This window comes from Colobus angolensis, unplaced genomic scaffold, assembly GCF_000951035.1.
Source record: "Colobus angolensis palliatus isolate OR3802 unplaced genomic scaffold, Cang.pa_1.0 Scaffold130, whole genome shotgun sequence".
NCBI lineage: Eukaryota > Metazoa > Chordata > Mammalia > Primates > Cercopithecidae > Colobus > Colobus angolensis.
In genome coordinates, this window is record NW_012114253.1 from 3,306,224 (window position 1) to 3,319,476 (window position 13,253).

Here is a 13,253-nt window from a genome sequence, read left to right on the forward strand (position 1 = left end):
TTCAGTATCTGATAACTTGTACTATATACCTTGGACAGTTTCCTTAATTTCTCTGAGCCTGTGTTTTCCTCATCTGAAAAATACTGACAGTAGGCTGGGCGCAGTGGCTCTTGCCTGTAATCCCAGCACTTTGGCAGGCAGAGGCTGGTGGATCACTTGAGATCAGGAGTTCAAGACCAGCCTGACCAACATGGTAAAACCCCATCTCCATTAAAAATAAAAAATAAGACCAGGTGCTGTGGCTCACACCTGTAATCCCAGCACTTTGGGAGGCCGAGGCAGGCGGATCAGCTGAGGTCGGGAGTTCAAGACCAGCCTGACCAACATGGAGAAACCCCCGTCTCTACCAAAAAATACAAAATTAGCTGGGTGTGGTGGTGCATGCCTATAATCCCAGCTACTCAGGAGGCTGAGACAGGAGAATCGCTTGAACCCAGGAGGCGGAGGTTGCGGTGAGCCAAGATCGCACCATTGCACTCCAGCCTGGGCAACAAGCGAAACTCCATCTCAAAAAGAAAGAAAGAACAATACAAAAATAGGGCCAAATGTGATGGCTCCCACCTGTAATCCCAGCACTTTGGGAGGCCAAGGCAGGCAGGTCAGGAGTTTGAGACCAGCCTGGCCAGCATGGTAAAAACCCTATCTCTACTAAAGATACAAAAAATTAGCTGGGCGTGGTGGCACACACCTGTAATCCAGCTACTCAGGAGGCTAAGGCAGGAGAATCGCTTAAACCCAGAAGGCAGAAGTTGCAGTGAGCCAAGATTGCGCCATTGCACTCTAGCCTGGATGACAGGGTGAGACTCCATCTCAAAAAAAAAAAAAATTGCTTGGGCGTGGTGGCTCACGTCTGTACCCCCAGCTACTTGGGAGGCTGAGGCAGGAGACTTGCTTGAACCCAGGAGGCGGAGGTTGTGGTGAGCCGACATTACACCACTGCACTCCAGCCTGGGCGACAGTGAGACTCTGTCTCAAAAACAAAAACCTGACAATAATAGCCACCTTAAAAGCATGTGGTTGAGGATAGAAAAAGCACTGGACATGCATGAGAAATAACTCATGCATGTCCAGTGCTTAGTATGTCCCAGATCCTATAACCAGAGCTATGTGGATTACTTTGTGTGGCATAAATTCTGGAACATGTTAGGTGCTTGATAAATGGTACTTGCTATATTATTTATTCACTAACTTAACAATTATTTATTGAGCAGCTGCTGAATGCCAGGCACTGTTCTGGACTCTGGGGATACAGTGGTAAATGGAATAAAGTTCCATCCTTGTGTGGCTTATATTCTAGGTGGGAAGAACTGCAATAAATAAATAATTACACAATATAATGTCAGGAAATAAGACTGTGTGAAAAATAAAGCAGGGATGGTGACCCCGAATACAGGAAGGCGTGCTGTTTTGGATAAGGTAGTCAAGGAGGACTTTCCCGAGGGTGTGATACTTGAGCAAAGACCTGTGTGAAGGCAGGCAGCCAGCCATAGCAATGTCTCAACAGTGGGCTGCATGCCTAGGAAGTAGCAAGTGGGGAGCTGAGAGCAGGCGCGTGCCAGTAATGCTAGGGTATCACAGGGAACCTGTGTAGCTGGAGACAGGGATATAGTAGGGAAGACTCGGGAGGAGGATCAGGTCGGAGGGTGCGAGGGCTGGATCCCGTAGGGTCTTGTGGGCCTGTGTAAGGACTTTGGGGCTTATTCAGTATTTTGGGAAGCAAGAGTGCGGTGATAGGTTTGTCTGTTGTTATTAATAATGGGAACATTGCTACAAAGAGACATAAACTAGGATGTGAGAGCCTCCTGGAAAATGACATGCAGGCAGATAGAGAGGTCGGGGAAAGAGCTGTGACCAAGACTCAGAGTTGACATCTAGGTTTTGGAGATGTGTCACACCAGACAGCAGGACTCTGTCGCCTGGGACATGGTTCCCATAAGGTAGTGCTCTTCCCTCAGTTAGCGTCTGTTCATAGGTAAGGCGGCTGTGATGAGCCCGTTATTATTACCAACCACGGTTTTGTGAAGCTAAAGCTGTAGTCTTGCCCCTGGGAAGGAAGTAGAAAATTTGGGGCCAGGTAGCCTTAGACATTGATTTCATTTTCTTTGGGCCCCTTCAGGTGGAAAGGAGTGTCACAGCTGATTGTGAATTACAGGACTCCATTTCTCTTTGCTTCCACAGAGACAACGCAGAAGCCACTCAGCAGATGAATGACCTGATTATTGGCAAGGTCTCCACAGCCCTGAAGGGCCACTGGGCCAACCCCGATCTGGTGAGCCGGCCTAGCAGGCCCAGCTGTCCTCGCTGATCCCCCTCACACGCCTTGTGTTCCTCAGCATCCCCCTCCCAGGTCCTGTGGTGATGGAGGAGGGAAGGAGCAGAACATTATTCCAGAATGGATTTCCCAGGGAAGAGCCTGGAGCACAAGGGTCTCCGTCTGTCCTTTGTCTCTGTTGGAGCCACCTAGGACCAGAAATTGTATTAATAGTTAAGAGTCGCTGGACCGGAGCTGACCCTCTTGACTCATGTTTCTTCCCATTGCCTTCTAGGCAAGTAGCCTGCAGTATGAAATGCTGCTGCTGACAGATTCTATCTCCAAGGAGGACAGCTGCTGGGAGCTCCGGTTACGCTGTGGTGAGTTAGGGGCTTTTCAGAGAAAGGAAAGGAGGCTCCAAGATGCAGTCCTGGCTGGAATGGGAGGGGAGGAGGGAAACATGCTTGGGCGGCCTCTGCAGAGCAGGTGTGTAGTGTTCCTGATTGTGACTCTGCCTTTCCTGACCATCCCTAGCTCTCAGCCTTTTCCTCATGGCTGTGAACATTAAGACTCCCGTGGTGGTTGAGAACATTACCCTCATGTGCCTGAGGATCTTGCAGAAGCTGATAAAACCACCTGCTCCCACTAGCAAGAAGAACAAGGTACTGGGCCAAGCAGGGGTCTAACAAGGAAGGGCAGGGCAGCCGCCCTCCTCATTCCCTGGCAGTGTGCCCTGCCTCCTCATGGCAAAGTGCCCTGGCAGTGTGCCCTGCCTCCTCATGCCCTGCCTCCTCTCTGCTTTGCCTTGAGCCCACCTCACCTGAGTGGCTCCTGTGCAGCCTTTGCCTGAGTTCAGCAGACATGGGTTGGGATTTTTGAGAAGGATGGTTGAAGTAAAATAAACATGAAACTGCAAAGCAGAGAGCAAAGTGGCTAGCTGTGAAGGTTGAGCTCTTTCCAGTCATGTTAGATAACTTGCAGCCCCCAGAAAGCATTGTGTCCTTCCTACCCCTGTGCCTTTGCACATGCAGTGCTGTGCAGTGATAGAAATCCCAGGCTCTGAAGCAGACTTTCTGAGTTCAAATCCCAGCGCTTCCATTTATTAGCATTGTGACCTTGCGCAAGTTGTTCCTTAGTTTCCCCATCTATAAAATGGGAATATAGTCTCCATCTTGAAGTGTTGTGAAAAATAAATGACATAATGCAGACTAAGTGATCAAAACAGTGTCTGCCTAAGTTAATCCTTAACAAATGTTAGCTGTGGCTGTCTCCTGCTTTGTTTGCCTAGAATGTTTTCCTTCGCTTTGTTAGCTGCTCCTTAGAGGGTCAGTTCTCTACTAGGCTAGCGGTAAGTTCCTTGAATCCAGGGCCTGGACCATCTTAGTAATACTTTTTATGTCTAGTATATAGGGTGATATAACATCTGTAATAGCTGCTTAGTAAATTATTGTTAAGTGAATAAATGAAACCAAGTTTTTATCCTAAAATAACTATAGGTGAGCCAGAGATTGACTTGCTTGTATCAGCTTTTGAATTGGCAGGCCATAGTTCTTTCTTTGGGCCATGCCTAAGGCTCTGCCACCAACTTGCCCTGGATTGGGCCTTGGGTCCTTCTGACTCCTGTTCTGTCTGATGGGCCATCCCTTATGGGCAACAGAGTCCTCATGGCAGGAAGTTTGCTTAAGCACTAGGATTATGATGTGGGGAGGGTGGACATTGAAGCTGCCTTCAGAAAAGGCAGCACTGGGCACTCTGCTTCCTTCCCTTTGATGGAGGGATTATTTTCCCCCAGATTCCCAGCGAGTAAAATCGGCCCTTGGTTGAGAAGAGGACACCCATCCCTACATGACCGTCATTGTTTCCACAGTGTGAGGCAAAGGGAGATTTTTCACAGAATTACTTGCCCTGTAAGGACTGAGGCCTGGTGTGGATGTTCACATGTTGCTCCGTGTAACTTAGTGAGAGCAACAGTTCCTAAAATCTGGCTCACAGACTCCGAGGTGTTCTTAAGACTTTCAGAGATCTGTGAGGACAAAGTTATTTTCATGATTGTCCTAAGACACTATTTGCCCCTGTCATCTTGTGATGTTTGTGCTGACTGTACAAAATCTTTGCTGCTGGGGAGATGGCCGGTGCCTTAGGTTGACAAGGCGGTGGCCCCGTGCAGTTCTTCACTGCCACCCGGCTTCATCAAGAATATCCTTGATGAAGCAGTACAAATTAATTTTATTAAATCTCCACTCTTGGGTGCTAATCTGTGTAATGCTCAGTGTGACAAAATGAGTACACAGAAAGCGCCTCTGCTGCACCCCAAGTACAGCAGTTGTGCTGAGAAAAGGCACTTGTGTGAGATGCAAGCCAAACCAGCTGCCTTTCCATGGATCTCCACTTGTGCTTGAAAAAAAATGGCTGATGGGCAAATTGTGGTTGTTCAGGCTTAGGTATTTGGCACATATTTTCCTCAAAATGAATGAAGTGAGCTTTAAGAAGAACTGACATAACTGTGTAAACCAGTGTTTTCTAAATGACCAATGCATGTTATCGTATCCTGCCAGGTAAAAGATGAAGGTTAGTGTAATGAACTATGAAAAGTTTATTGATGTGATTTCAGAGCCCATACTACAGCAAATCTTTCAGACCCTAGAATTTGTTGAGTTTTGGTATAGTCTCAATGAAAAAAATCCATAACTAGTTGAAAAAGCTGTTAAAATATTCTTTCCTTTTCCAACTGTATATCTGTATGAGGCCAAATGTTTTTCGTATACTTCAACCAAAACAACCTGTCATGACACTTTGACCATAGAAGCAGATATGAGAATCCAGATGTCTTATAAAGCAGTCATTAAACAATTACCAAAAATGTAAAACAGTACCACATCTTTCTGTAGGTTATTTTTGCTTTAGAAAACATAAAATTTAGGTTGACAAATAATAGATTTACTCTTCTTTTTAAATGAATTAACAAATATCTTAAGAATTTCTCAGTTTTTAATTTTTATTTATGTATGTATTTATTTTTGAGACAGGGTCCCACTCTGTCACCCAGGCTGGAGTGCAGTGGCACGATCTCAGCTCACTGCAACCCCTGCCTCCTGGTTGCAAGCAATCCTCCTGCCTCAGTCCCCTGAGTAGCTGGGACTACAGGTGTATACTACCATACCCAGCTAATTTTTTTGTGTTTTGTATCGAAATGGAGTTTCACCATATTAGCCAGGCTGGTCTTGAACTCCTGGACTAAAGCATCATCTGTCTGCCTTGGCCTCCCAAAGTGCTGGGATTATAGGCGTGAGTCACCGCACCCAGCCAGTTTTAATTTTTAACATAAGAAATGTCAATAGATACAACCATGTAAAGCAAAACTCTCTGGAGTCCTTAATAATTTTCGAGGAGTATAACAGGGTTCTGAGGCCAAACAGCTTGAGACGCGCTGGCCTGGAGTGTCTGTCTGTGGCTCTCTCTCTCTCTACAGGCTGCTTCTAGTTAGTGACAGTTTGCATGCTGGAGGCTGCTCATGACCCTTGGAAGATTTATGCTTGGGAAACTGCAAATCAGCCATGGGATAGGAATTAGTGTATGTGCTGTAGGATTGTCTGTAGGAAGCCAGCCACAGCTTCTGCTGCACAATAAAAATCGTTGACCTTAAGCTCAGGGTGGAGATACTGCTGCTAAATTGGATCAAAATGGTTAACAGGAACACATATTTGGGCATAAAAGATACACATGTTGATCCTCCTGATCTTCTTGCCTTTGCACGTCACCCCCTGGGGCACCAGTGCCATGCTGTTGGGGCTATGGCTCAGGCGTGCCCTTGAGCGCCCTCACCTTGCTCCACTTGCCTCCTCCAGGATGTCCCCGTCGAGGCCCTTACCACGGTGAAGCCATACTGCAATGAGATCCATGCCCAGGCTCAACTGTGGCTCAAGAGAGACCCCAAGGCATCTTATGATGCCTGGAAGAAGTGTCTTCCTATCAGAGGTATGTCTTTCTCTTCAAGATGCCGGGAAGTCCTGCCTGTGCTCTGACAGCCCTGCCTTCTGTCACTCTTGTTTACTTACCTACCCCTGCAACCTTGGCCTTGCAGGGATAGATGGCAATGGGAAAGCCCCCAGCAAATCCGAGCTCCGCCATCTGTATTTGACTGAGAAGTATGTGTGGAGGTGGAAACAGTTCCTGAGCCGTCGGGGGAAGAGGACCTCCCCCTTGGATCTCAAACTGGGGCATAACAACTGGCTGCGACAAGTGAGTGGCCACTTCTGGACTCTTCACCCCATGCGCCTCTGACCCCAGACTCTGAGCAATGTATTTCTGCCCCTCACCATGTGTCTGTGCTGCCATCCCTTCTTTCTCTTTGCTGTTCTTGCTTCCTTTCAAATAGGGAGTGAGTACAGGTTCTTGGTTGTAGCTGTTGGGCTAGCATGGTGGGCTGGCCGAAACAGAATTTCCTCTGCTTATCTCAACAAGCTCCTTGTGCTTTCTGCCTTCCTCCCTGACCATAGTCCCTTTTCTCCTTCCACTTCTCATATCTTCTGCTGTCCTTCCCCTCCCTCTTCTTTCTAGCTAAAGTAATTCTATGTTAGGTAATGCATTTGTCCATTGATATATAAAATAAGAAATATTTGGTTTACATTAAATCAAAGTATTCAGCATATAAGTGTCCCCAAAAAAGAATGATCTTTGCTAAGGAAGATCCCTTTTTCCTACTTCACTTATTGTAGGTGTGTTCTTCACATCTCCTGATGGAGAAGTCTCCACGCAGAAGCAGGGCTCTTTCACAGCCTCCTTCCCCATCTAAAACAGCGGAGTCTTGTGTTAGCTGGTGATTTTTACCTCTAATATTTTCCTAGAGAGCTGCCTAGAAGACCTCTCCTAGATGGGTGGCAGTTGACTGCCCTGCTGGAGGCCTGGTGAGGCAGGGCATCCCCTGAGCCTACGGCCTCTTCTCTCCCCTGTCCTGCAGGTGCTTTTCACTCCAGCAACGCAGGCCGCACGGCAGGCAGCCTGTACCATTGTGGAAGCTCTAGCCACCATTCCCAGCCGCAAGCAGCAGGTCCTGGACCTACTTACCAGGTACTGTTTGGGAGTGGGATGGGGAAGGTGGTTAGACTTCCTCTAGAGCCTTTTCATCTTTCCCGGGGGAATCCATGGATCAGGGTAATGAAAGGCACACCTCATTCCCTGTAGAAGACCCCAGAAACAACAAAGTGTTAAAAAGCTGACTATTAGTGAGAGTAGTGGTGGTGGTGGTGAAGGTGTTAGCAGCAGCAGCTAGTATTTGAGATCTTATGCAGCTAATATCGAGATTGAGTGCATAAATGCTTGGCATGCATTATCTTCTTTAATTCTCTCATAGTAATCAGTGCCACAATATGAATGCTTAGATTCTGTGGCATTCACTCCCTGTGGTGTGCTCTGAGTGCTTCCTAGGTGTGGGAAATTCCCATGTGGGAATTGGAGCTTTCTTGGATGCTGTTCCTCCCTCTAGGAAGCAGGAGAGACAGACAGCAGAAGATAGGAAAGATTGGGAGGAGAAAGGGGAGCCTTGGAGCCGTTTGAAATGTTAGAGTTCTTGACTAGAGTGCCCTGTCTCTCCTGGTGGCAGTTACCTGGATGAGCTGAGCATAGCTGGGGAGTGTGCGGCCGAGTACCTGGCTCTCTACCAGAAGCTCATCACTTCCGCACACTGGAAAGTCTACTTGGCAGCTCGGGGAGTCCTACCCTATGTGGGCAACCTCATCACCAAGGTATCTTACCCTGTTGCCCAAGAGAGCCCCTTCCCTAATTCCCCCTTCATTGTACCTGGATATAAACTCTACCATGGTGTTTTGTTGGTTTATTTTTGCTGAGAAGAAATATTTGTTGAAGGGGTTTGGAAATTTTTTTTGACTTTATTATATTTATTATATGGCTATAGCAAATTCTTGGGGGCATTTAGACTGTTTACAGTTTTTAAGCAATCCCTTACCAGCGCTGCAACTGTTCTTGGCCTCCTGGAAAGGAGTTCTGCAAGGATTCGATTAAGAAGATGTAACTCCTGAGTGTCTAGTGCTGCAAGCTCCTGGGACAGTGGTGGAGGTAACTGGTATCCTTGGCAGTGCTGTCACACTGACTGCACTTGTCATCCTGTTTAGGAAATAGCACGTCTGCTGGCCCTGGAGGAGGCTACCCTGAGTACCGATCTGCAGCAGGGCTATGCCCTTAAAAGTCTCACAGGTAAAGAGAGCCTCCTGGACCTTCCTTTAGGGCATCCTGAGTGTTTTAGGGACAACCCTTAGTTCCTTGGGTACTGGGGTTGACTCTCTTCTGTCTTGCACTGACCTTAGTGCAGATTTAAGCTCTGCATTTTTTTTCTGTATTGATACGTTTATGATTTTGATACCCTGTTTGCTATTGACTGTTTCTGCTCATTGAACACCTGCTCTGTGCCGTGCACAAAGGCAGATTTTCCCTGCTTTTTGAGTTGCTCATAATCTTTTGAGACACAGACCTTCCTTATATTCTCATCCAGAGCTCTCACAGCAACATTTTCCTGTCTCCACAGGCCTTCTCTCCTCCTTTGTTGAGGTGGAATCTATCAAAAGACACTTTAAAAGTCGCTTGGTGGGTACTGTGCTGAATGGATACCTGTGCTTGCGGAAGCTGGTGGTTCAGAGGACCAAGCTGATCGATGAGACGCAGGACATGCTGCTGGAGATGCTGGAGGACATGACCACAGGTAGCACTGCCCAGCGGCCTGGAGCCTGAGACACTGTCCCTTCTGGGGCTGGCGAGGTGCATTCGACCAATTTCCTCCCGTTCTACAGAGCCAGAGGAGGACTGGCAAACATTTCCCTGCATTCAAGGAGAGGCTCATTTCTTGACAAAGTGTTGGCTCTTGGAATTTTAAATTCTAGAGCTGGGCTCACTTTGGATTTTTCATGTTGAGCTTATAGAGTGGTACAGGGTCAAAGGCTCTCTGATCGGTGTTTTTTATCAGTCTGGAAATTCTCAGCCATTGTCTCTTTAATCCCCTCTGCTGTGTTCTCTTTCTTTTCCTTGTGAAACTCCATTTTCACTCTGTCATCTGTATCTCTCCTCTCTTTCATAATGTTCATCTCATTGTGTATTTATGCTACATTTTTGACCGTTTGTTCAATTCAGTTTTTCTTCACTAGGTGTGAATGTTTAATCAACCTGTTGAATTCTTGTAGTTCTAGATTTTATGGTCTCTTTTGTATTTATTTGTTTATTTTTTGAGATCGAGTTTCGCTCTTGTTGCCCAGGCTGGAGTGCAGTGGTGTGATCTCGGCTCACTGCAACCTCTGCCTCCTGGGTTCAAGCGATTCTCCTGCCTCAGCCTCCCTGAGTAGCTGGGATTACAGGCATGCGCCACCATGCCCAGCTAATTTTGTATTTTTAGTACAGATGGGGTTTCTCTATGTTGGTCAGGCTGGTCTCAAACTCCCAGTCTCAGATGATCCACCTGCCTTGACTTCCCAAAATACTGGGATTACAGGTCTGAGGTCTCTTTTTAAAAAATTCATATTTCCCTCCTTTATATGATCTATAAGCATATTAAACATTTGTGTCTGATAATTCTAAAATTTGAGATATTTACAGGCCTGATTCTGCAGTTTGTTATTTTGGCTCTTACTCATGATACCTTAAAGTCTTGTTGTGTTTTATGAGTTTTGACTGTGACCTCATATTTTTTAGCTTTATCTATGGAAATTCTTTAGGACTGGGCCAAAGATGGGTTTCTCCAGAGAAGATAAAGCACTGCTTCTGTGAGGCAGTGCAGGGCACTGCTGTCCCAGTTCTGAGCCTCAGGATTTTCAGACCTCCTAGGTAGTGAGAGGTTTGAGCCACAAACCCCTATGAAGGGACAGCTCATTACAAGTCTTCAGAGGAGATTTTTCCCTGCCACTTGATGGTGACATTTAAGAAAAGTCAATTTCCTCAGTTATTTGGTTGGGGGAAGTGTATAGCTGATCTCTGCACCAAGGGTGTAGCTTTTTGGGGTACCATATTTGTATTTGTAGGGCATGGGGTTGGGGTTTTCTGCTAGACTCTTTGCCTCAGTGGATTCCGGGCTTTATCCACCTCTCAAATCTGGGCAGGGAATGGAAACCGAAGCTCAGTGCAAAAACTGACTCATGTTTTGCTTATCTCCCTGGCTTCCCGATTTCTCTTAGTTTTTGGCTTTTGGCTGTTCTGTGTTAGTGTGGCAGTTCACTGATACATTTTTATTCAACACTTTAGATTGTTTTTGAGTGGTGGAGAGTGAGGAGTAGGTCGGGGAACCTCGTTTGCTTTATTGCCCGAAATGGAACTCTTTCTGATGCCATTTTCATCGTGCCATACTGAACTGGTTTGTGACTTTGTCAGGGACCTTTACTGTGTTTTTTTTTTTTTTTTTTTTTAATTCAGACCCACCCAGGAATGCAACAGTGGGACTTTTTTTTTTTTTCCCTCCGCCGAAGTCTCACTCTGTCGCCCAGGCTGGGGTACAGTGGTGTGATCGTGGCTCACTGTAACCTCTGCCTTCTGGGCTCAAACCATCCTCCCACCTTAGCCTCCTATGTAGCTGGGATTATAGGCATGTGCCACCACGCCCAGTTAATTTTTGTATTTTTTGTAGAGATGACATTTTGCCACATTGCCTAGGCTGGTCTTCAACTTGTGAGCTCGAAGTGCTCACAAGACCTTATTTTTTAAAGACCGTATTTTCACGTTCATGTTACTTTAAGGTGTCTTTTTTTGCTTATAGGGGACATTCTACCTAATCTTTTAGAATGAAGCTAAAAACTATAACTTCCTTTTGATTTGACTGGAACACAGGATTATTTGACATTTTCCGAGTGCCTGTTTTGGGCAAGGACATGCTAGTTAAATAAGGCATAGTCCTTCTCCTTGAGGAGGTTATATCCTGAGAGAGAGCAAGACATGTACACAGCCAACCATGATGAAGTGTGTGGACTTGGGTGTTATGGGTTTCAAACTGAATGTGGTCTGAGGATAAAATCAATCAGCATCAAATTTCCAATTTGAACTATTGATATTGCCATGTAGGGCATTTAAAGACTTACCAGGCAGAAATAATTTGTCAGTGATGGTACTTCAATTAGAAGTCTCATTTCAGCTTCCATGGGAGAGGCTCTTTCCTAACTTGGCCACTTTGATTTCTGGCAGGTACAGAATCAGAAACCAAGGCCTTCATGGCTGTGTGCATTGAGACAGCCAAGCGCTACAATCTGGATGACTACCGGACCCCGGTGTTCATCTTCGAGAGGCTCTGCAGCATCATTTATCCTGTAAGCAGTGCGGTGCTTCCCGTGGCTCTCGAGTGTCAGCACGGGCCACTTTGCCATGAAGCCTGTTGGTGATTCATTAAAGTTATGGGGAATTGTACCAGCTGTGGGCCACTTAGTCTTTAGTGAAAGAAGATCCACCGCATAAAAGAGAAGCAACCTCATAATTTTCCTCTTGCTGACGATGGGACAATTTAATGACCTTCCTTGGTCTTATTTCTTAGATTCAAGTAAAGAATCATGTTTTTTTAAAAACTAGGTCTAACCTCCATTACCAAAATCCCATAGCTTATCAATCCAACATGCTGTGGAAGAAGCAGTATTGAGCTAGAATATAAAGATATTTTTACTCTCTTCCTTCTTTAGCTGCCCTGTATTTTGTGCACATGTGCAGCGTGTATTTTTTTCTCTAGCCTGAGCTGTGTGGAAGCACAGTATTATACAGAGAACCCTGCCTGCTCTTGAGGAAGGATGAACACTAGTATCATGAAATGAGAGCTAGCAATGAGAGCTCATTGGGGGTGTGTACCTGAGTGTCATGTCGCATAGAGAAGAAGCCCCTTTCTTGACTTCAGGGTCATCAGTGACAAAGTCCTCTGGCCCCAAATTGGTTAGCATCACATGAGACTGGCAGGAGGAGGAAGGAAAGTCCCTCCTTGCACCCCTTCCCCCATTTCATTAATACATCTCTCATATGTCACTCTTTGTCTGCTTGTTTTGTTAGGCTTTATCTCCTAATTCACCCTACGGTTTCAGGGAAGATGCTTGATATTTTAGACTACTTGAGTTAGTTTAGAATTTTGGAAGTACCTCTGAGTTTCCTGTCCTTTATATCTTTAAATGTTTAGGGGGCTTGCTGAGTTTGGTGTGTTTACTTTGAGCATCCATAGAACAAGGTAGCATAGTATAAATCTCCTCCTCTGCCATCCATTCTGATGCACCCACCCTTCTCTCCGTCCTCCAGGAGGAGAATGAAGTCACTGAGTTCTTTGTGACCCTGGAGAAGGATCCCCAACAAGAAGACTTCTTACAGGGCAGGATGCCTGGGAACCCGTATAGCAGCAATGAGCCAGGCATCGGGCCGCTGATGAGGGATATAAAGAACAAGATTTGCCAGGACTGTGACTTAGTGGCTCTCCTGGAAGATGACAGTGGCATGGAGGTAATGACCATAGGACAGTGCTGCCCACGTTTAAGATTAGGGGCTTCTTCCTAGTCTAACCAAATCCAGATACTTCTTCCTAGTAGCTGATTAACTTGGGGCAGGTGGCCTTCAGTTTCCCCGCTCTATAAGTTGGGGTTAATGATTCCCACCTTTCTACCTCACCTAGTGCTAAGGTTAATAACCTGTAAAGGGCTCTGCCCAGTGCCTGGCAGGAAGTAAGCATATTGTTAGTGACTGCTGGTTGTAGTGGTGGTGGGTATTTATTATTATTGTTGCCTTTGGCAGAGACTTCTCGGAGAGTCTGAGTTACTGAACCCCTAAATACTGGCGTTTTACCCCCTGTGCAGGTTTATATCCCTGTGTCAGTTACTTTCTGGCAGACCCTTGAGGGTCTGACATTTTTGCATAGTGAAAAGCCTTTTCTGCTGCTGAACTTGCAGGAGAAGGTCCCCAGTGGGTGTGTCTAAGCTGGAGCCCATGTGTGGGTTAGGGATGTTTGCAGCCCCTGAAATTTGCACAAAATTCTGTGTGTTTTGCATACATGTGGATA

At 46.1% G+C, this 13,253-nt stretch overlaps 1 protein-coding gene across 1 annotated transcript in view; it reads left to right on the forward strand.

Annotated features, from left to right (window-relative positions):
* Nucleotides 1-13,253, forward strand: part of UBR4 (ubiquitin protein ligase E3 component n-recognin 4) — a 134,907-nt gene that overhangs the window by 95,981 nt on the left and 25,673 nt on the right. The window contains exons 79-89 of the mRNA XM_011934073.1: nt 2,179-2,269; nt 2,547-2,631; nt 2,786-2,913; nt 6,097-6,226; nt 6,333-6,490; nt 7,209-7,318; nt 7,851-7,992; nt 8,380-8,461; nt 8,790-8,963; nt 11,420-11,541; nt 12,503-12,700. Of these exons, the coding sequence (XP_011789463.1) occupies nt 2,179-2,269; nt 2,547-2,631; nt 2,786-2,913; nt 6,097-6,226; nt 6,333-6,490; nt 7,209-7,318; nt 7,851-7,992; nt 8,380-8,461; nt 8,790-8,963; nt 11,420-11,541; nt 12,503-12,700 (1,420 nt within the window). The remainder of the gene's footprint in view (nt 1-2,178; nt 2,270-2,546; nt 2,632-2,785; nt 2,914-6,096; nt 6,227-6,332; nt 6,491-7,208; nt 7,319-7,850; nt 7,993-8,379; nt 8,462-8,789; nt 8,964-11,419; nt 11,542-12,502; nt 12,701-13,253) is intronic.